At 40.9% G+C, this 23,530-nt stretch overlaps 2 protein-coding genes across 3 annotated transcripts in view; one reads left to right on the top strand and one right to left on the bottom strand.

Moving 5' to 3' along the window:
• Positions 1–18,829, top strand: part of plppr1 (phospholipid phosphatase related 1) — a 60,170-nt gene extending 41,341 nt beyond the window's left edge. The window contains exons 4-8 of one of the 2 annotated variants that reach the window (XM_058617988.1): positions 2,026–2,158; positions 5,922–6,172; positions 9,344–9,520; positions 15,740–15,871; positions 16,312–18,829. In XM_058617988.1, the coding sequence (XP_058473971.1) occupies positions 2,026–2,158; positions 5,922–6,172; positions 9,344–9,520; positions 15,740–15,871; positions 16,312–16,344 (726 nt within the window). In that variant the 3' untranslated portion in view covers positions 16,345–18,829. Of the gene's footprint in view, positions 1–2,025; positions 2,159–5,921; positions 6,173–9,343; positions 9,521–15,739; positions 15,872–16,203; positions 16,288–16,311 lie in introns of those variants that run through there. The other variant, XM_058617989.1, reaches the window with a different exon arrangement.
• Positions 18,830–20,536: 1,707 nt separating this feature from the next.
• grin3a (glutamate receptor, ionotropic, N-methyl-D-aspartate 3A) overlaps positions 20,537–23,530 on the bottom strand; it is a 46,368-nt gene continuing 43,374 nt past the window's right edge. Inside the window, exon 10 of the mRNA XM_058616553.1 lies at positions 20,537–22,220. Coding sequence (XP_058472536.1) covers positions 21,650–22,220 — 571 coding nt within the window. The 3' untranslated portion in view covers positions 20,537–21,649. The remainder of the gene's footprint in view (positions 22,221–23,530) is intronic.

Here is a 23,530-nt window from a genome sequence, read left to right as displayed (position 1 = left end):
ACTTCACAAGACCATCTGCTACTGAATCAGTGACTTTTGGATCACTATGACCTGGATGAATGAGAATCTACACTGACTTCCTAGAATATAAATAACATACAATAAAAAAGATAGGGCAAAAACTATTACACCTGCTCCTAAACGCATGAAGCATTTGAAGGACGTCGCCTTGTTCTTCAAAGAAAATCTGAATCTTGATGACACATTTTAGGGTTTATTTTAAATGTATCTGCTATTTATTCAACTTTTCTACACATGAATTTAATCTAAATCATGCTGTTTTATTTCAAACGACCTCCACAGAGCCTCAGTGTGACAGATAGTCTTAGTTTAACCCTCATGTCGTACCCTTTTTTTTAACCTTTTGTTGTCTTTCATATTTCTGTATTTGCCTGCATAGGTTCATGCAGATTCTGTGATTCTGTTCTGTTCAATCATGTTTTACTATGACACCTACCTAGCTGCTTCCTCCCGCAGTTACAGTCGGTGTGACCGATGTTTTTGGGTCATTTTACATGAAAAGATGGATTTCCTGTGTCAGGATGCGTTCGGTGATCGCTCACGAGTCATTACTCGCATGCTTAATGTCACACTCGTCATCCAGGAGGAACAACATCAACAACAACAACAACAAGTGGAGGAATATTATGAATTCAGCCTTCATGCTGACAAATCCTGACGGAGCTGAATCCAAACATTCATATTCATGTTCTGTTGGAGAGCTGCCACTCCAAAAAAAAATCACGACATTGGTTGATGACGATGTTGTAGAAAAGAAAATGGAGCCACAAGAATATGTTGATGTTAAAAATAGGGGGTTGTAAGCAATTCTGTGCCTAGAAAACAGTCTTTTGTGAACACTATACACCAAATATACAGTGTATATATATTTATATTTCTGGAGTAGCTGGCAACGAGTTTTATTTTGTGAGTCCAGCAGCAGCTTTTCCATTAGAGCTGATGTAATGTCCACACTATAATGGAGCTGAACAAAGGCTGCATTAAGACACTGGTTTGTTTTCACAGGCCAGACGAGGGCAAAGTCTTCCTCAGGTCGGAACGTCTAATATGTTTTGGGTTTTTTCCTCTTCCTTGTTCCTGATCTGTGCGTGTGTGTGTGTGTGTGTTAGGGCATGAGTGACTTCTCGTTTTTTCAGGTCGACGTATCTGTCAATGAAGTGGAAAGGGGAGTCAACAAGTCGTTTGATGGATAGCGCCGAATCATAACATACATTATCTCAAGGCACCGTACATAGGCAACATCATCGAGAGCACAGAAACCCAACAATTCACACAATGAGCAAACACTAGGCACCAGTGGAGAGAAAAAACTCCCTTTCAACAGAAGAACTCTCTGACAGAACCAGACTCAAAGATGTGCGGCCACCTGCCTCGACCGGTTGGGGTGAAAGGGGAAAAGAGGTGGGGGAGAGACAGAGGAAAGAGACCAGGAGCAGATATACAACAATTGCATCAAGTTACAAGCTTAGACAGGACAGTTCTCAGTCAGTGATGACATGTTTGTAGAACTACAACATCATTTATACAAACAGGATATGAAACTGGATCTGGATCCTGCAACCTGCAAGATGAGGACACAGAGAGAACACAGCTGTACAACAACAAGTAACTTTTATTAAAGTTCTCTGTAACATTAACAGTCAAAAAAGGACCAACATGCCTTCTCAAAGACATTTAAACAAAGCATAGGCTAATATCTTGAATTTTCAGCTCATTTTAAGTGCACAACAGAAAGTGATTAAGATCTCTCCCACCCAGTCGGGGCCACCAAAACTCAGCTCACCACACTCAGTACCCCTAACTCAGTGCGGTGACCATGGCTCGGCCGACCAGGTCCCAAACTCTCAGTTAAATCAGAGAGATTGCATCATGTACACAAGCGCACACAGAGAGTGTGACTCATCGACTCTTTGCACATCGACTAATCGACTTTTCTGTTGATGCCCTTGTGTGTGTGAGTGTTTCTTTTCCTCCTTTTAAATTTAATCTCAATCTCATGTGCAGATCTTCATCGGAGAGGTCTCCATGTACGTGATGAAGTCGACGAGGGAAAGTCTCCTGGTGCAGGAGAAAACCATCGTGACGGGAGACTGTTGTTACCTCAACCCGCTGATCCGCCGCATCATACGCTTCATAGGTGAGACGTTGTATTTAACATCATGTGCCCACAAATGTCAGATTATCCGTGTTGTATCCTATTTTTTGGGGCCAGAACAGACAAACAAGGTTGCTTTCTGTCTCATTTCTATATTATTAAATCTGGGAAATTGACTGAGCTTTGAGCTCTTTTACTTCAACATGTTTTTAAGTTTGCATTAAAAACATGGCTTTACAATATTAAGAAGGAGAAGAAAAATTTGTGACACTGTGTCATTGTTAATGATTAAACTGAGATTATTCAGTTCAGTTTTCTTACACATGACCAATGAAATTAAAAATAAACCAGATTTTGCGTCTTGCATGTTAAATTTGAAAACATTTGAAATAACTGTTTGAGTTTTTGTCTCAATGTCCAAAAACAGGCCAAAAAATTATTCTCAGGCTTCCTGCAACTGTGCGAGTAAAATTACCGTAATAACCCTATGTTGGCTTTGACGTACAACTTCTCAGCTTTCAGAAACCGCTGGAATTGTTCCGATGCATATTTGCAGTGATGCAAATTGCGCTTGTGCTTGCGTCTGCAATTCGCTCAGTGTTAAAGGGTTTTAAACCTAATTTAAATATATGATATGAAGCAAACTCAGCAGGTTACAGACCTGGTAAGAATAACTTCTACAGAGCGTCCATCTTGCAACTAACCGGTGACGTCTTGGTGGACAGAAATCTTCATTTGCATCCACAGAAGAAGACAAGTGTCATTTTCAGCTGTTTCTCTCAGTGTAGTCAGAGGCAGCAGCAGCAGAAGCAGAAAAGAGACTCCACACCTTCACCTTCTCTCAGCAAAGCAACTGATTCATCTCGCTGTGTCCTGCTGTTCTCACACTGACGCAGCTTCTAGATCAAACTCAGATCACAGCTGTTCACAGAGCGATGGGAAAACGTCCCTTTGTGAATGACATAGTCATTAAAACTGCATTTTTAACTGAGTTTGTTTGATTGTTGTTATTTCACATGAAGGGATGTTTTTTTTTATCTCAAACTATACGTTACTACACGGCCTCTGTTTATCATGTGTCTGAAACACTCCACTTATCTCTTGGACTCCATCCCTAAAATCCCTGACCAATTACTGCTCAAAAAACCAACTTTATACATGTACTGTACACAAGTGACAGAATAAATAAACGTGTTGCAGAGATTTTACATGTGGATAAAAAAAGGTTTATGACACACTGAGGGAGAAGCAACAACTTGAAAAGCATAATGTGGGCACTTTAAGGTCACTCTCTGACGCTTCCTGAGCACAAAAGTCTTTAAGTAGAAGATTAATGGCTCACTAAGTCATGCATCTGCAAAATCACAACTGTTCTCCGTGACTTTCACAGTTGTTTAGTAAGTGTTTGGGCAGCAGTGTGTGCTGCTGTTCATCATGGCTGACAGTTGAATGCAGGTGATGTAACAGTTACCCGTGTCTCCAGAGGAAAGAAAAGTTACAAACTCAGAGTGTGTCACGCTGATGATTCAGTGTCATTTCTGGGAGGAGGAAAGTTTGTTTGTTACAGAGAAAACTACCAGGGACAGCTCAATGTCACTCTTTAATACCAATATCACAACATTGATACTGATTCTGACACTGATATGACAACATTGATACTGATATCTCAACATCGATACCAATATCACAACATTGTGGCAATATCTCAACATTGATACTGATATCACAACATAGATACCAATATCACAACATAGATACCAATATCTCAACATCGATACCAATATCACAACATTGTGGCAATATCTCAACATTGATACTGATATCACAACATAGATACCAATATCACAACATAGATACCAATATCTCAACATAGATACCAATATCTCAACATTGATACCAATATCTCAACATTGATACCAATATCTCAACATTGATACCGATATCACAACATTGATACCAATATCTCAACATTGATACCAATATCTCAACATTGATACCAATATCACAACATTGATACCAATATCACAACATAGATACCAATATCTCAACATTGATACCGATATCACAACATTGATACCGATATTACAACTCGACTGTCTTTCTGAAGGTTTATTCCACACACACAGTTAGCGGTATCTAGACAGCAGTTAAACAGCAGTTAGACTAGTCAGTTAGTAGACAGTTACTCAGAAGTTAGGTTGTAAAACCGACAAGTCGTACAGGTTCTGATGATAGATTTGCAAAGGCACGCACAAAGGTAATATATAACAAAAAAAGGCTTTGACAATGCACCTTAAAGGCACTTTAAAGGCTTTGATACCAATTTCAACAATAAACAGATAAATAGAATGAAAGATAAATAGCTTTGCCTGCTAGAAAGTTCTACAACCAATATCACAACATTGATACCAATTTCACCATGTAACCCTCCAGTTACAAGCCCACTTCCCCTCCACTCCCCCGCGTTGCATATACATACTGTTGTGTTAACATTTGTTCAGAATCACATTATGGAATTCATATGATTTTTTAACTCCCAGCTGCTCCTGAATAATCTGCCATGTTTGCAACATCACTGAGGAAACTGGCACCAGAGCCTTCCCTCCCCCAACGTCCATGGTCCTCTGCAGCCCCCCCATCTGAGAATACACACACACACACACACACACATATGCACACACAGAGCAGAGTAATTTCATGGCTAAGCAGGTCAGATAATCAACAGTCATATTTCACAGTAACAGAAACTTTGGTTCTGCTCTCAGTGTTTTCCTCTCTCTCTGCCTGATGTTCGCTCCTCTTCCCCATTACAGTTTTGCTGCTCCCTCTTTACGAGGCTTTAAAGGTCCAGTGTGTCACATTTACAAGGTTTTATTGGCCAAAATTGAGCAAATGACCCCGTGAGTGTGTTACATTTGAATTTGTTTGGGGTTAAACCAACTAAGAAAAGGGAGGAAACAGCAGCAGAGACAAAGCGGGATAAAAAGCTTCAGTAAGTTTGTCCATCTGGGCTGCTGTAGAAACGTGGCAGCTCAAAATGGCCTGAAAAACCTTATTTTTGTATTTGTCACTCGTCTACCTCTGACTCTTTTGCTGCTTTAACTGTAATTTTCCCCAGTTTGGATCATTAAAATCTAATTTAATCAAAAAGGTTTATTCTGAGGCTATGAAAACTAAAATATATAGTATTTATTTTAACTGATTATACACTTTTATGCACAGTATATTACATTTTTCCCTGGACGCTCAGGTGGAAACGAGTATTTCCTCTTTATCCAACCAATATTTATTTCTGTTTTTTTGTTCTTAAAACAACATTTGTCCACGTACATTTCTCCAAATCAATAACTGAAAAAATGGAATAGGCTGGGCTTAAGGCTTATTTTGGTCTAACCTGTACAATGAATGCAATTACCCCAAATATCATAAAACAATAACCACAAAAACAAGTTTTTAAATATTTAAAAGCAACAAACAACAGCACACAGCATTTACGCTCTTAATTTTAAATCCTTGACAATTTTAACAATTTTGATACTGAAACAGATCTTTATTTATTAAATTTTACAATCACTTTGCTATTTTCATATAATAACAACACTCTTAAAGTATAATGACTGAAAAATAATATTTATAACATTTTAGAGACACAATATCTGAAGATTTTAGAAAAGCGGACCTTTATAAACAACTTATTTGTAGATTTAAAGTACAATGAGTAGGAAAGACAATGACTTTGTGTTTAAAAGTCAATTTTAACCCCATATTTCTCGCTGTAACTGTCCGTTTGTCTCCGTGTGTCCAGGTGTGTTCGCGTTCGGCCTCTTCGCCACGGACATCTTCGTCAACGCGGGCCAGGTGGTGACGGGCAGCCTCTCGCCCTACTTCCTCTCAGTCTGCAAGCCCAACTACACCGGCACCGAGTGCCGCTTTAATCACCAGTTCGTCGTCAACGGCAACATCTGCACAGGAAACCCGGTCGTCGTGGAGAACGCCCGCAGGTCGTTCCCGTCCAAGGACGCTTCGCTGAGTGTTTACTCCGCTGTTTATCTGACGGTAAGGACCACGATTGTGCCGCCAGAGAGAGAGTGAGAGAGAGAGCGCGTGAATAAAATAAGTTTATAAATCAGTGCAACCACCAAGAATGAGGCGGCGAACAATTCCTGATGTTGTTTGTCGTGCAGAGGCATTTATTGTTTAACGTAGCGGCGAGTCGGAGTTACAGCACAGCAGTTAAACAAAAGCAGACGAGTCATTTGAGAGGAATGAAAACAAAACTACAGTGTGTGTGAGTGAGGCCGAGAGTAAACGTGAAGCTTGAAACAAACAGAAATAAAATCAATTTCCTTTTCCCAGTGACTCACTGCAGCGGCTGAGAGAAACACAAATAAACACACGACCTGTCAGAATCAATCACACTCCGACTGTCTGACCGTCCTCCGTGAGACCTAATGTTTACCAGACATCCCCAAGAACTTGAATGTCAAAAAATGTCAAAAATGTTGTACTGCTTCTTGACTTTACTCAATGTTTAGCTGGTTACAAATGTAACAAAGGTTAGTGGAAGCTTAATTACAAAACTAAAGAATTAAAAACATTAATGATGTTCTCTTGCGACCCATCTGCAGTACCTCACGGTCCACCAGGGGGCTGCCTGCACTTAAACACTGGTTTAGGTCATTAAATCATTAAATCATCTTTGTTTGGTGCTGAAAAGGACGACAATGAGTGCCTGAGACGAGTAAACGTGATGCTGTGTTCACACTGAAGGTGCGATTAGCGCGGAGCGCCGCGCTGCGGGATCATATTGTGACGAGATGGGAGCGCTGACCGCAAGTCGCCGTATTTTTGATTTTAAGCAGAAGTAACGGCTTGTCTTTACACCAGCAACCAAAGCATTGTTGCACTCGCTGTCATGGAAACGTCTGCAGAGAAGAAACCGTCGTCGCGCGAGCTGCAAACAACTCGCCGTGTTGTGGAACCACACAAGACGACGCTTTCTTATCTCTCTCGGTTTCCACAAGAGATAGAGTGTTGTACAGCTCCGAGTGTCAGAATGATATGTTTCCCCTGAGTGGAGTCTGGTACGTGGCGTCATTCCGAGAATCTCAACTTGAGGGTCAGACGCTGGAGATGGGATGGCCGCGGTTTTATCACACGGCACATTATCGTTATTATTATTATCATTATTATCATTCTTATTATTGTTATTGTTATTGTTGTTATTATTATTATAGTTATTATTATTATCATTATTATTATTATTAGCATTAGCATTATTATTACTATCATTAATGTTATTATTATTATCATTATTATTAGTAGTAGTATTATTATTATTGTTATCATTATTATCATTATTATTATTATCATTATTATCATTATTATTATCATTATTATTATCATTATTATTATTATTATTATTATCATTATTATTATTATTATTATTATGTTATATTACATCATTTCTAACTTTGTTGTCATTGTTGCCACCTGTCAGGACAGTTGTAGAAATCAGACTCTGTGAATGAATAAATGAATGGATGAATGTTTGAAAAATCAGATTTTTATCAGACGTAGAGACGAGAAGAGGCGACGGATCGCTGAAGAAGACGAAGAATAAAAGGATTTGACGTGTGTAGCTCCTTAATTGAAAGGAGATAAATATTCATGAAGAGAGAGTGTGTTTGAGTTTAAATGTTACCTTTGTTCTTTTTAGCTCACACTGTCAGATTCTCACACTCCATTCCTCTTGTCATCTTTTATTCCCTGTGAAAGAAAGAAAGAAAAAAAAACTTTGTGGGTTTGTTTTTTAGACTTGTTTCACTGACATGATGTAAGTTTTTGACATCTTTCTCTGCATCTGTGCCGTCGTGACACAGTCAAATCGTGAAAATCTCTCTCTTTTTTTGTTGTTTTTTGTTATTCTAACACCACCTGTAATTCTCGTCTTTCTGCTCTTTCTAACAAGAACATCATTCAGCTCAGCTGCACTTTCGCTGACCACGGCCAGAAAGAGAGAAACACACATTACACTCATTTTGAGGTCATTACACTGGCTTCCTTTTTGTAATAAAAGATTCATTTATTCGTTTATAAAGCTCCACTTATTTATCAGATTTGCCTGTAAGGTTTCGGTTATTATGGTCCTTCTCTCGGGAACAGCCTCGCTGAAGACATGAGGTCAGCAGAGAAAGTTCATATCTGAAAAAACAAAAAAACACCTTCACCAACGTGAGCAGCAGCAGCTTTTCTTCTACTTCTTTTCCTCACTTCCTTCTCTCCCTTCTTACTTATTTTCCTCACTTCCTTCTCTCCCTTCCTACTTCTTTTCCGCACTTCCTTCTATCCCTTCTTACTTAGTTTCCTCTCTTCTTTTCCACACTTCCTTCTCACCTTTCCTACTTCTTTTCCTCACTTCCTTCTCACCTTTCCTACTTCTTTTCCTCTCTTCTTTTCCTCACTTCCTTCTTAACTTTTCCTACTTCTTTTCCTCACTTCCTTCTCACCTTTCCTTCTTCTTTTCCTCTCTTCTTTTCCTCACTTCCTTCTCACCTTTCCTACTTCTTTTCCTCTCTTCCTTCTCCCACCTCTTACATCTTTTCCTCACTTCCTTCTCACCTTTCCTACTTCTTTTCCTCTCTTCCTTCTCCCACCTCTTACATCTTTTCCTCAGTTCCTTCTCACCTTTCCTACTTCTTTTCCTCTTCTTTTCCTCACTTCCTTCTCCCACCTCTTACTTCTTTTCCTGACTTCCTTCTCTCCTTTCCTACTTCTTTTCCTCATTTATTTTCCTCACTTCCCTCTCTCCCTTCTTACTTCTTTTCCTCACTTCCTTCTCTCCCTTCCTACTTCTTTTCCTCACTTCCTTCTATCCCTTCTTACTTTGTTCCCTTTTCCTCCCTTCTTTTCCTTCTCACCTTTCCTACTTCTTTTCTTCTCTTCTTTTCCTCTCTTCCTTCTCACCTTTCCTTTTCCTCTCTTCTTTTCCTCACTTCCTTCTCACCTTTCCTACTACTTTTCCTTCTCACCTTGCCCACTTCTTTTCCTCCCTTCTTTTCCTCCTAACCTTTCCTACGTCTTTTCCTCATTTCTTCTTTGCTTATGTTTGTATCCTTTATTTGAGTGGCATTGTCTTGTATGAAAAGTGCTGTATAAATAAAGTTTGCTTGATAAAGAAACAGTTAATGATGTGAAATGTGTTCTTTTTTTCCACCTCTTTTCCAGATGTACATCACCAGCACCATCAAAACCAAGTCCAGCCGCCTGGCCAAGCCGGTGCTGTGTCTGGGAACGCTCTGCTCCGCCTTCCTCACCGGCCTCAACCGGGTCTCGGAGTACCGGAGCCACTGCTCAGACGTGGTGGCTGGATTCATACTGGGCTCGGCTGTCGCTCTGTTTCTGGTGAGAACAATGGCCCGGGTGAAAAAGGTTGGGGGGGGGAAGCGTGGGAACGAGGAGGGAGAGATTAGACGGAGAGCGGAGACGATTGTTCTGCGCGTGAAACTATTTTCAAATTATTGCAACAATTTTCTGCTCAGTTTTGGAACCGACCCAAACGAGTAATTAAATGATTAATCCGGGCGCTGCTGCAGAGTGGGTTCTCTGCCATTTTTAAGTCAAGTCCTGATGGAAATTTATTTGCTAAAATTCTCTTGCACTGCAGATTTTTTATTTTTATTTTGTGCTTAATGTCTACTTAGATTTTTAAAAGGCAGGTTTAGTGTGAATGTGTGTAAAAGTGTGAGCCAGTTCACTCTGTTTTTCAAATGATGTGGTGAAGAGACGGAGAGGGGGATTTAGGTTTAGTGTGGACGTCTGTCGCACAACAACACAACACACACTCCCTCAGACTTCAGGTGACCCTGCAGAGTGTTCTGAAAGCATGACTCTGTGTCCATATTCCAGCCGCTCTCGTTCAATATTTGTATTTAATATTTGTGCTTCCATCTTCCCTCCATCACTCCTCATGTAAAATGCATCACCCTGTGTCTCCACAGACACAGAAACAAAACACAGAGAGACAGAGAGAGAGAGAGAGAGAGTCGTGTGGAGCCGAGTCAGAACTGTGTGAACGGATTTGACCCTGGTGTAAATGTAGAAGACATTTGTTTGTGTTTGAAAAGTTGCAAACTAGAGCAGGGGCCTCAAACTCAAAATGAACTTCTAGTCTGGTCAGATGAAAAACAGTTTGGGAAAAATGAACTGTTTAGTGATTAAAAATGAATATTATGTCTTGATAACCCGTCATGGTGGTGTAATTTGACATATTTAGGATGATATTGCGCTCCATTTCAAAGTAAAAGTGTTTGTTTTGATAGTTCACAAAAGAAAATCAATTGTGGTGCAAAATTAATCCATTAATAACAAAAAGAGACAGAAATCGAAAAGAAATGAAAACACTAAATCAAAATAACATGTAGACAATTGTAACAAGCTTACATGTAAGTATATAAATGATGAATGTATAAAAAGTTTGGGCCAGTTTTCATTACAAATTCAAAGTGAAGGGCAATAGGACATAGACTGGGCAGCCACATGTGGCCCACGGGCCGCAAGTTTGATACCCCCGGGACAGAGTTACCCCATTCTCCATTGAAATTTAGTCGCAATTCAAATAGCTCCAATTCTCGTGGTTCTTGTTACTTTTTGTCTTGAATTTTGACTAAAATGATTGATTAACAACAAGCCGTAGTAAAACAAATCAGGGTTTTGTTGATGAATAAAACAAGATTTCTGATCGTTTCAGCCTTTTAAATGTGAATATTTTACAAAGAAATCATTTAAGAACTGAATCATTTTTGTTTGTGGACAAAAACAAGAACATTTGAGATCATCGTCATTTCCAGGTTTGACAAACACTGATCAACATTTTATGGACCAAACGATTAATCGATTATGAATATAATCATTAGCTGCAGCTCTACTTCGGGAAAATTACTGGAAAAGCAGAAATATTATGTGATTTCAGAGAAGCAGGAATAGGCTGTCGGACATGACTCCCGGGGGGCGGAGCTAACTCGACTATTTCCCCCCTTTTATTTTGTCTGGTTAAGGTTACTTAATTAATTCCTGTGGGGGAAATTTGGCTTCTACATTATCTCCTCCTCTTCCTCCTCCAGGAACCTTCGTAGAACCACAAGAGCAGAGTGGCACCATGATGTCATTCTGATCAATGTTTCATAGCGCGACAGCTCTAGTGACGGATGATGAAGCAATCGCATTAATTCTGATTCTCCAGAGGCAGCGGCGACCTTCTTTGTCGAACCCCCAACAAGTGTGTCCTTAAACTCCTCAAAAAATGCCTCGTCATCATTCAACGAGCTGCTTTTACACTGACGCCTGAAACGCTGCGAAGTGATCGAGTTGTTTTAGGCCGAAAAATGAATTCTCTCTGATGCTTCATTACTTGATTGTCAAAGGGCAATGAGTGTAAAAGCAGGGGGGATTGTGAGGAAGAGGAGGAGGAGGAGGAGGAGGAGGAGGAGGGAGTTTGGCTGATTCGATTTCTTCCTGATTAAAAGAGAAAGATTCGAATGGCCCTTTTTCAGCTGTAATTCATCATAATAACTTCACTTTAAATGACATTATTGCACGACCTGCTAGAAATGAAAGTATAATACGACACAAGCGTGCGTTTGAAGAGGCTTGACGACGAGATGAAACCCAAGATCTCCAAAATAAGAGCGTCTCTCCATCATGATGGATCACTTTGAGTCATGTGATGTCCGCTTTGTGTCAGTAGGTGGCAGTAATGAGCTGTCATTTTAATCAAGTAAGATCCACTCTTTACAACCCCCTTCTTTTCCAGGTTAGTAAGCACATGGTTGTAAAAAAAATAAATAAAAGTAGAATTAGCTTAATGCAGTTTGTTAAAGTGGTGTTAAACGGGTAAGCGACGCTCACTCAGCTGCTTAAAGGACTTTTATTTTTATTGAGCAAAAATAAATGCCCAGTGTTTGGTGTGTAAATTAAGAGTTCTGTTTAAGATAAGGATAATTAGGTTACTTTTAAACGCAGCATAAGGGATTTAACCAGGAAGTTAAGAACCTGGACAGCAGCAGCACAAATAAAACAACGTGTTGTTGACGTTTAAAGACAAGAGAAGACAAAAAAAAAGCAAACGTTGGAGGAACTTGTTCAACTAGACGTCTCAGAGATTCAGCCTCCAGTTCTTTTTATTTGAAGTTTAAAAGTGTTAAGTGAGATTAACTCGGCCTTTCCTATGCCGCAGGTGCAGAATGTACAAAAGACTCTGGTTTTTTTCAGTGTCAGTGTGGACAAAACAAAAGTGGTCGAGGCCTGAGAACACAGAGTGTTTACCTCTATATTTGGTCCATGCTGAAAGGAATGAGACATGAGAGGAATGAGGTTGTTTAACAAGCATTTATTATTAACTAACGTTAAAAAAAATCCCCGCGTTACAGTCGGCAGGATTCAAACTATGGAGCAATCTCACTAATGAAGTGAAAACTTAATTAAGAAAACATAATTAAATATGTCCGAGCAGGAAGTGCATGTAGATCACTGCACTCTGTGAGTCTTCTCTTACAATAATTATAATTATTTCCTGATTTGTTTCAGTAGTTTAGATCATTTTTGGCTGACGGAAGAGCAGAAAACGTCTCTGCGTTCTCTGCTGATCCACGCGCAGTTCACTATTGAAATTAGTGCATTTTAAAATCTTTATTTGCTGTGATTATTGGATACCAGACCTCAAATCTCTGTCAACAGCGCATGATGTCAATTTAGTAAATGATGGTCTCATATGAGTGGACACTAGTGTGATTGACAGCTAGTATTGACCAATAGGAACCTGGTTGGCACGTGAATTCTCTGTACTTCTGGTCGCAAAACGTCAACATCCTGGAGGCTCTAAAACGGTAGATTGTTATTGGGTGAGGCCACGATTGGCAAAAATGTGTCAAAAAATGTCACGTTATCATGATTTTTTTTCTAAAGAGTGACTCTTAAGATGCCTTACGTCCAGGTCGCCTTATAAGTGAAGTCATTTTCCTTCACTATCTGTGTTTGAGGAAAGCTTAAAGCAGACAGTGTGTGGTCACCATGGAGCGGCTTTGTCCTTGGATTATGAGGAGGAGGAGACCACTCATGAGGCTCTAATGAGGGATATAGGCTTCCAATGATTGACCCTTAAAAACTGACGTGCGTGGAGTTGGTGATCTCCAGGGAAACATCAAAACGGCAAAGTCAATCGTCACCTCAGCAGTTTTGAACCTTCAGCGAAGGATGAACTCGGGGGGGAAATGCTGCTCCTTCACTTATACGTGGACCTAATGGTCCTGAAGAAGTTCATCAAGGTCTTGTCACGTGGGGAGCGAGGCGGTTTGATGGACAACCAATCTTGAGGGGCGGGATTAATTGGCACAAAGAGGAAGTAGAAAGCGGGTATTTGCTCAAATCCCTGTGGATTTTTGGATTGTTTCCTGAGAGCAGATTTAGGGATCAGTGGCAGGGAAGTTGGTGGTGGAGCTCCAGGATGATACCGGCACCTTTCTTTGATCTGAGAGTCCTGTAAAAGGAACCTTTAATTCAAGGCCTTTTGTAGTTCTGTACATGTGCGATGTATTATCATGGAATTTCAAGACCAAATCCCGTTGTTTTCTCCCTGTCACGTTTTAAGTGGCTCCAAAACACAAACGTGGATTTGGCTCATCTCGATTTTTCATGGTAGAAAAAAAAAAAAAAGCACCTTTTATTTATACGAGGCTCGGAGCCAAACCTCGTATTGTCAGTATTTCCATGGCAATAAGCTAATTTCACTTTCCACACCTGAGGCATTAGATTACACAGCGTGGGTCGGAGAGTCTGTCTTGGCATGGATGACAGGACACAAAAATGAAAAGGGAAAAAAGTAGCCATCTATAATCTTTAGGGATGCAACGGAGTAAACACACACACACACACACACACAAATGGATGCTGTATTTGGAACAAAGACCATGTTTGGGGTTTAAACCGGTCACGGCCAGGAGTTGATAAGAACAGTGCTGTGAAAACAAAAGGAAATCAGTATAAAGTTAAGCTTCATTTTCAACATCGTTGACTTGCCGATCAATCATCAGCTCAAGTAAAATGACAGAATTAATCAAAGGGTAAATTAACCTCCACTTCTGAGGCGCCTAACTCCGCCTACTGCAGCCGTAGAAGTGCAAGGGGGTGTGGTCTGGTTGTGAAATCTAATGTGGAGTTGTAGCTGTGTGAACGAGAGTGTTTATAAAAGAGGGGGAGGAGTCTGAGACAATGAGGTGATTGCTGATTGGACAAGAGCGTGATGTCAGAGTGGACCAGTGAAGCCAATGAAAGGTAATGACACAATTTGAATGCAGTCGCTGGCGTTTGACCAGAAAGACTTTAAACCCCATGGTTCTCAAACTGTGGAGCTTCCTGTCGTGGTACTCGGTGCTCTATTAATGAGCCAATAACTATCAGTGAGTACTAGTTTTACACTTACTCCGACAGTCTGATATAGTCTGATATGATCGTAATGTGAAATATTAGATTTTTCACTTCCAGATCACCTGTGACTAAATGCTTGTGACCTGTAGGTTATAATGCACATGTGTATATGGTCAATTTAGGCATCATGTTGTTGAAATTGCACTTATTTCTCCAAGAGATGTCATGTTTTGAAAAAAAAAGATTTGAAATTCTTGTTTATAGGTTATTATGCTTATTATTTTACTGGTGAGATCAAATTGTGTTGTATGTGGCCCCTGAACTACAATGAGTTTGACACCCCTGGCTTAAAGGAAAGTTTATCGTGACTATGGATGAATAAGACATAATAATAGTGATTCTTCTCATGACATGGTTCTCAAACTGTAGGACGTGTACTTCTGGTCCGGAGTGCATCGAAAATGAACAAATAACGCAACAGATGATAATAAATCACATAACAATAATAATAATTAGATTCATATTTTCTCTCTCTCCATCTTAATCTAATTGGACTGTATCAGTATCTGAAGTATATGTGAGGATGATGAGAGAGTGAATTATCTTGTGGAAAGTTCATAGCTGGCTCAGTATTTTCTCAGGTGGTACTTTGGATTTAGAGAAGATATCCACTTGTTTTCACATGAAAACGTGGTTTAAGGGTTAGGAGTTGCACTTTTTAAGGAAAAAGTGTTTGTGATGTGTCCAATCTCTGTGATTCACCGATTTCCTCGGTGTGGGTGTACTAGAGATTGAAGTGCCACAAACAAGGAAACCTTGAGCATCCTCCGGCAGTGAATCACCCCGCTTCATTTTCCTCCTGCAGTGCTGCCGCCGCAGGGCATGATTGCCCCGGAGGTTTTTGGGGGTGAGACTTGTCTCTCACTCTCTCTCTCTCTCTCTCAGTCTGTCTTCTTTGATTAACTAGTCCACAGAGAGGTTGAGACACGCGGCAGATGTCTCTAATGACAGATGGACAGTGTGCAACGAATTGAACGGCGCCGCTTTGTGGAGACGTGGCTTTAATATCTCCTTAAAATGAACCTCGACATCCGAGTGAGATTTCAGCCGCGCTTCAGTTCCAAGTCGGGGCCGCTGTCGTGTCACTGTCAACGTGTGTCACCGTTAATTCCCAAACTCTTCTTTTTCCTTCTTTTTCCACAGGGTATTTGTGTCGTGAACAACTTCAAAGGCGTCCACAGTGCGGCGGTCAAACAGAAGACGGAAGACTACCGCGGTCTGCCGCTAATGACTTTCCCACGCGTGGAGAGTCCTCTGGAGACGCTCAGCGCACAGGTAGCTAACAACGCCTGACCTGGAATCTCAGGAGACAAAAAAATCTAACTTTTATCTATTAAACGATGTGATTTATTTTTCCCGCAGTAATTGGTTGAGCTCCCTCAAGGCCTTTTTTTTGCTTAGATGAAAACTCACATCAAAATCCACACGTTCCTCAAACTTATAATTTGGTTTACTGGAAAGTCGTTTTGTACCTACGTTTTTTGTTTTGTAATTTTGCTGAAATGAATTCAAAATTCCTTTTGAGTTTCACATATTGAGTTCACCATGTGTTCTTTGTTTCTTTTTTTCTTCCTTTCTTTTTTTCTTTTCTTTCTCTCACACAAAAGCAATGACACATGCACATGCATGACTTAACTTTTTTGCACTACCAACTCCTTTCCTCTCCCCTCTCCTCACCTCTCCCTTCCATCCTTCACCTCCCTCCTTTTTCGCAGAACCACTCGGCATCCATGACGGAGGTCACATGACTAAGGGGGCAGCACCGGGTCACGTTTGCGTCTCCACAGCACTTCCAGACACAATGACGAGGACGCATGCCACGTGGCTCCGAATGCTTCACACACACTGAGAAAAGAAACACGCCCCACTCCTGATATTATATCTGTTTCATTCACCTACGTAAGAGGAGGGGGGGAGGGGCAAAGTCCACCATGTTTGTAATGGTTCTCATCTAGTTGAGCTATGCTCAGTTACGGCACACAGATTAGCATCAGAACAACGACAAAAAAAGAGAAACTCACAAAACAAAACTTAAGCACAGATTATTTTTGAAACCATTTTGAAACATGGGACATTTCCTCCCCCCCTCCTTTTCCAGGTGTGTGGTTTGTAGTTAGAGGACAGTGTTTTGTACATTTTGTATGAGCGAGTGCTGTAGCCTAACCTGACGGTGTTACACCCGCACACTTCCTGTCAGCTGACTCACGTCTTATTACATCACAGCTGAGAAACACCCCCCCCCCCACGTCCGCCTGTCGGTCACCGCATCCGTCGCCGCTCTCAGTCTGGGAAAAAAAAAAATCTGTTGTGTAAAAAACAAACATAAAAAACAGACCTATCGATGTTGTTGTTCCCGTGATGTTTGTCCTTTGTACAGGAAAAAAAAAAAAAAAAAAAAGAGCGAATCCTTTCTTTTGTTATCTCACTGTACATTAACTTGACCGTGTCAGGTCAGATTTTGTAAAGATTTTTGTTAATCTGTATGACTATTATGATCCATATGGACCTGTTTGCCTGCTGTAAACCTGGATATGTTATGGTATCAGTTAAGTGTTTTTGGAGGGGTGGGAAAGACCCCTCTCTATTTTGGAGGAAATGATGAGGAAGAGTCAGGAAATGGGGTTCAGCTCTTGTAACGCCATGTTATCAGCCATTTTGTGTGAAAATATGATGCGTCGAAAGAAAGGCCCAATTACATTTGTACCCCTAGAGGTAAAAAAAAAAAAAAAGTGGTTAAAATTTAACCCTACGAAGTGGGACACTCCTTCAAGAAGCAGGTGCGACACGTTTTTTTTTTTATTCCTGGAGGTTCATTTAAAAAAGCCGCTGTCAGCTGTTCAGCTGTTGTGTTTCCGCTTGTATGAACTAAGATAATTATATACCTGTCTGAAGCAAAGTTGTCAGAAAACCTTGGGAACACTCGAGGAGCAGTTTGTGGCGCTTACAAGAGACCGCAAATAAAGTTTTGTTGTGTTTAGCGTAGCTAAACCTGCTAATGAATGTTATCTTACAGTTTCTTTGGATTTGACTAATATGTGAAAAAATGATGTTAAACAGTGTTGGCTTCATAAAGCTTTCCAATGTTAGCCTTATGAAGCTAACCAATGTTAGCTTGACAACGGTTAGTTTCTTTGGCTCTGGCTAATATGGGAAAACATCTCTTCAAGTCAACCAAAATTAGCTTCCCAAAGCTTATACAGTTAGCCTTATGAAGCTAACCATTATGAGCTATATGACAGTAACATTAGTTGCTTTGGATTCGGATAAAATGGGAAAAATCTCATACAGCTAGCCAATAATGGCTCTAGGAAGCTAACCAATGTTAGCTTAATGAGTGAAACGTTTAGTTTCTTTGGATTTGGCTAGTATGGGAAAACATCTCTTTAAGTTAACAGCATTAGCTTCGTAAAAATGTCCATTTATTCCATCATTAGCTTTATAAGGGTAACATTAGCTTCTTTAGTTTGGGTTAATCTGGGAAAAATCTCGTACAGCTAACCAATAATAGCTCTGTGAAGCTAACCAACGTTAGCTTTGTGACTGTAACATTTGTTTCTCTGGATTTGATTAAATGTAAATGGAATTCTTTTCACCCCAACCCTCGACAAGAACAAGAACACATGAACGTGTAAAACAGAGAAGGGCTAAGTGGTCGGGGCTGAGGGTGAAATGGGTTTGAGCCAACGTTTGTTTCACCCCAATTTCCTGATTCATTGTGATGTTAATAGATGTTGCTGTACAGAAATGTCCGATGGGGCTCGCAGCCTGTGCCAGGTCTACCTTAGAAATTCTCATTTTTAAGATATGATGGGGGGGTAAAAGAGATACAAAAGCTTTTTGGAGTGAAACTGAGTTATTAACTTGCCCCCTGACTGGCCCTTTAAAGAAAACAAGGCTAATGACTCCTGCTTCACTTTTCCTCCTCGAGGTCTCTCTCTCTCTCTCTCTCTCTCTCTCTCTCTCTCTCTCTCTCTCCTTGTCCCTGAGCCTCCGGTGGATTGTGATGCAATGTTGTGACTCCATTTCCTATTGGAAGATACAGTTTGCCCCAGCATGAAGAGAGAAGTCGAGATGTTTTATAAATATTCCTGATTTGAATAACGCTCATTATCATTGTGATTATTATCATATTTTACTTTGAGAGCAAAAGAAGAAGCGTTTCGTTTTGAAATGCTGCATATATTTTATTTTTTTTCTTGGTTTGTCCACAAATTAAATAGTCAGTAGCAACAATGTGGTCTTTGTGTGTGTTGTGTGTTCTAAATATTCCTGACTTTCTCTTCTTCAACATTAAACTTTAGGATAATCTGGGTAACCCATAAATATTTACCAGTGAACAGTGACTTAAAAGAAATCTGAGGATAAATCTGGAAGAGTTTAGAGTGTAGAGTTTGTATTATCTGATTGTGCTCATTCTCACAGTTAAACAACCTGAAAAGAGGTCATTTATAAATCCCGTTTTGTCAGTTTTATAATCAGGGAAAACATCTAATATGTTTGAATCATCAAACATTTTAATGTTGGCCCGGTTAAGGGAGTAGTTGGCCAAACCATGGCACACTAGACGTCTGAAGATGTGGTCGTTCGAGAGACTGTTCTCTTTCTATCATCTGAAACCAGTCTGGTCGTTACACTCTTCGTCTATAAAGCATTTTCACACAGCGCTGCTGCTCACTGGTCATTTTCTCTTTAACACGGACCATTTTCTGTGAACCCATGAGATGATTTTCTGCTTGAAAATCCCAGTAGACCATCAGTTTCTGAAATAGTCAGACTCGCCTCGTCTGCCACGAACAACCGTGCCTCGCTCAAAGTCACTTAAATCACATTTCTTCAACATTTCGATGATTGGTTTGAACTTGAAGAGATCACAGTGACCATGTCTACACTCCTAAATGCATTAAGTTGCTTCGTGTAAACAAGCAGTTGAGAAAAACATGTTTTTTAGACCATTAGCATATCTCTGAATATCTACTTTTGTCTCTTGTACAGTGTCACATCTTGTGAGGCGACACGTTTCACAAACTAGACCCAACGAACGAGCAGAGACAGCTTAAATTCGAGTTCTTCCGTTGGTTGACACGTCTCGCACCGACACACCATCGACATGTTGAAAAAGTCCCACTCACCGACAGAGACACAAAGGACGCCGACGGCTCAGCCCGGTGCGCTCGCTCTCTTTAGCATCGTCAGGTTTCAGCCGGCGTTCACCCTGCAGACACACTGGCTAAATAGATAGGAGCTGCCTCTGTGTGTGTGTGTGTGTGTAGTGCAGCAGAATTTGACCAGGCTACGTTTTTTTTTAAAAGCGTTCTGAATGTGTCTGTCATCCAGCATCGAGAGTGAAGAACAGCCCAAACAACCCAAATATCGCTTTCAATGGAGGCAGCAAAGCTCTGAGTGGGTTGTTTATGAAAAGCTGCAGGGTTGTTGTTTTTTTTTATTTAAAGTGACAATGGGAGGAAATGAGCAAAAGCAGGTTAATCTCAACGGCCAACTTGAAAGAAGTAATCCCTTAGTTTAACCTGTCAGTAAAAGCAAATGTAGTGCTTTCCCGAGTGTGTCAGTGAACGACTGTGACCTTCAGACTAACAGAATGGATGTCATTCTTCTTCATTTGCATCATAAGCGTCCACCTCAAAAGACAAAAATGCTTATTTTGTCCAGTTATGTTTCTGTAGAGGCATTGTGTCCCAAAATGGCAGTAAATTACTTATTTATATATACATATATATATATATATATATATATATACAAAGGATATATAAGGATAAAGTGGTAGAAAATGGATCCCACAATGGACGTTGAGAAGAAGAACTCAGGGTTTCTCGCACTGCTCAAAGGAACGCTCACCCCATGAGGTCACATGGTCTACAACATTTAAGGTGGACTGAAGGAAAACATAAGTTGCAATCAAAGTCAGTGCAAATAAGAGAGGTAATCTTTAATAACAGAACACATTAAACCCAAACAGAAGAAATAAGGAGAACAAGGTCTCAGCACAGCGGGGCCTTCTTCAGTGTATTCAGGTTTTTTCTTTCTTTCTTTTCTAATTCAATAACATGTCAGACTGTATTTGTGTTGCCCTTTGAGGAAAGTTCCATACGGTTAATTTACTGGTAATCCCAAGCGTGTTGGGTTGTGTATCAGATTAAGAGAAGGGGTCTAAAGGTGTTGGTTTTGGTCCCTGACTAGAAAACGTTCTAACGTAAGTTAGAAAGAAGCCATTTGACTCCTTCTTCAGATTTGACTGTTGTTTATAACCCTGAAGCCATTACATATAGATACAAAAACAAAAAAACTGGACCAGAACTCAAACTCTGACAAGGTAAAGGATGACTTGTAGGTACAGAAGTGCATTAAAGTGATCAAATCCACCACCAAATGCTGACCAGGTGTTGGTGATAAGGTCATTATCTTCTACAAGCCAGTCAACCAGGAAAAACAGCCAAACACTCAACTGTCAAAGGCCCGAAAACATTTAATTATCAAGGGTAAAAATCATCAGCGTCACCAGCAGTTCTTCTTCTTCTTCTTCACCTCCAAAGACATGAGGATTTTCAGCAAGACACGAGGACAGAAAGACTTCAAAGAGGTCACTTCACACCCTCGGTGAATCTCAACGTAAGACTCAAGAGGTGAATTAGTCCATTAAGCTTAAATACCGAGGAGTCTTCACACGTGTGATCGAGGTCATGGCAAGCAGATCTGTGTGCCCTTGAAGAGACGAGGGAGGGTTGAAGGAGGAGATGAGAGAGAGAAGAAAGAATAGAGGGGGACGTGACGAGGATGAGGGGAGGTCGCACACCTCTTCAGCAACAGCAACAAGCTAGTGAGATCAGGTTTGGTTCAGGATCCCTGGTTCACCTTTGGTTCAGTGCCTCACGTCCAGCACATCTGGAAAGTGGAACATCTCAGTCCAGCCCTCCTGAGCCTTAAGGAGGATTTCGCTTCCAGAACTCTTCCAGGTGAGTATCCCTTTTCCCAGGTTCTGGAATCTGGTCTGATGTCAAACCAGGTTTCTCCAGACAACAAAACAAAAGAGCGGCGCTTTCAGAACTCCGGGAGTGTGTTTGTGTGCTGGTTAGTCTGTTGGTGGGCCTGCGTGAACTGAGTGAACTGGTTGGACTGGAGCGCTGTGACTTGGCTGGGCGCAGTCTGGTTTGCCGTCTGGTTTTCCGATTGGTACTGTTCTATCTCCCTCTTCCTCCTCATCGCCGTCTGGAGCTGCTGCTTGATGATTTGGATTTGACTCTCCAGTTCTGACAGCTCCTGCATCATGGGGTTGCAGCCGCAGTCGCCCGCGGCCAAACCCCGGCACTGTGTCGAGGCCCCTGGCCCTGGCCCCGGCACGTGTCCCTGGCTCAGAACCCGTCCTAACAGGTCAGAGCGGCCGTTAGACGCGGTCACTACGGGCATGTGTTTCCCCAGAAGGGGGAGAGAATGCGTGTGAGCCAGGGCGGACGGGTTAGAAGAAGACGAAGAAGACGAAGTAGGAGGAGGAGGATCCTGTGACGGACGTTCCAGGTCGTTCTGCATCTCCTGCGGAAGGAACCTCCGCCTGTTGCAGTGCGAGGACTCAGCCGGATTCCATGACGCAGACTGGTTGTTTCCCTCGTTGCACCTGAAGAAACAGACACAGAGAATAATAATAATAATAAAAAAAAAAACAACTTCAACTCTTTTCTTACCAAGAATAACAATGTGGAGAAGTTGTTTATCGTCTGCCTGGATTCTTACAGGCTGAACCCTTCATTAGTCCAGAGCCTCAGGTGGCATCTCTCTCTTCTTCTTCTATATATATATATATATATATATATATATATATATATATATATATATATATATATATATATACATATATATATATGTAGTACAGTGCAGAGTTATTTGATGCATGTTCATGAACATGAACAAAAAAAAAAACAGAAGAAAAATGTTCCTTGTCTCCCTTTCTCAGAGCAGAATGATTGGTCACCAAGATAAATAATAAAACTCCTTTTGTGTGTTTATGTTGTAGTAAAGTGTTGTTACTCCACATTATGTTCAGTAATACTAGGTCCGTCCGTTCAGTTCGAGGTTGTTTCATTTCAGTGTCATTACCAGGTCAAAATTTGAATTGCTCTCATATCTTGACAACAACAACAAAAAACTCAAATCGCCTTCTCTGCCCACTGCCGATGCTCCGTGTTTAAATTCCCGGGGTCGCCTCGACCAGCGGATAATTACACATTTTTGCATTAACAAGCAAGTGGAACAGGCATACCTATTAAAGTGGCAGCTCCGGCACCCTCCATGTTTCCTTCTATATCCCTCACATCTGTAACTTTCCACCAGATGCTCTCCACGTGTCTCTCTAACATACAAACTTGCCGTATTCTTCCCGTTAAGAGTCGCCTTCATTTACATTTTCATAAATATTAATCCCTCACCATAAGCCTACATAGTTATGCATGTCCTTGCAGCCTACAATAAATCCAAGGCTGTTTCTACTCGACTACTTATATTTTTGTTTGTAAACCACAATGACAAAGTCAAAATTCAGCTCACTTTGTGTTTCCCTGCATCTGTGAGACGTTGCAATATGACACAATATTTCACCGCTAACCACTATTTCCCAGCGCATCTGTCAGTGCAGCTGCTGCCACTGCCAGTCAAAAACAAAACACGGGCACAGCTTGTAGCTCTGCTGAATAGGTGGTGGTGGTGGGGGACGGGGGGGGGGGACGCCGTCCTTCAAAGAGCGGGGACACAGGTGCTGCGCAGAGACATGCAACCTGCTGAAGAGTCCTCCAGTCCTCCCGCCTGCTTTTAAATGACCTCTCTGACAGATTTAGTCTCGGGTAATTACACTTCTTTTGTAATTGAGCTACAAACGAAATGGCACGTCAGGAGTGAAACAGGGAAGCACGATGTGAGCTTTGTGGCTGCTTT

Source organism: Solea solea, chromosome 19, assembly GCF_958295425.1.
Source record: "Solea solea chromosome 19, fSolSol10.1, whole genome shotgun sequence".
Lineage (NCBI taxonomy): Eukaryota > Metazoa > Chordata > Actinopteri > Pleuronectiformes > Soleidae > Solea > Solea solea.
Note: the sequence above shows the minus strand (reverse complement) of the source record. Positions and strands in the feature narration are given on the sequence as shown.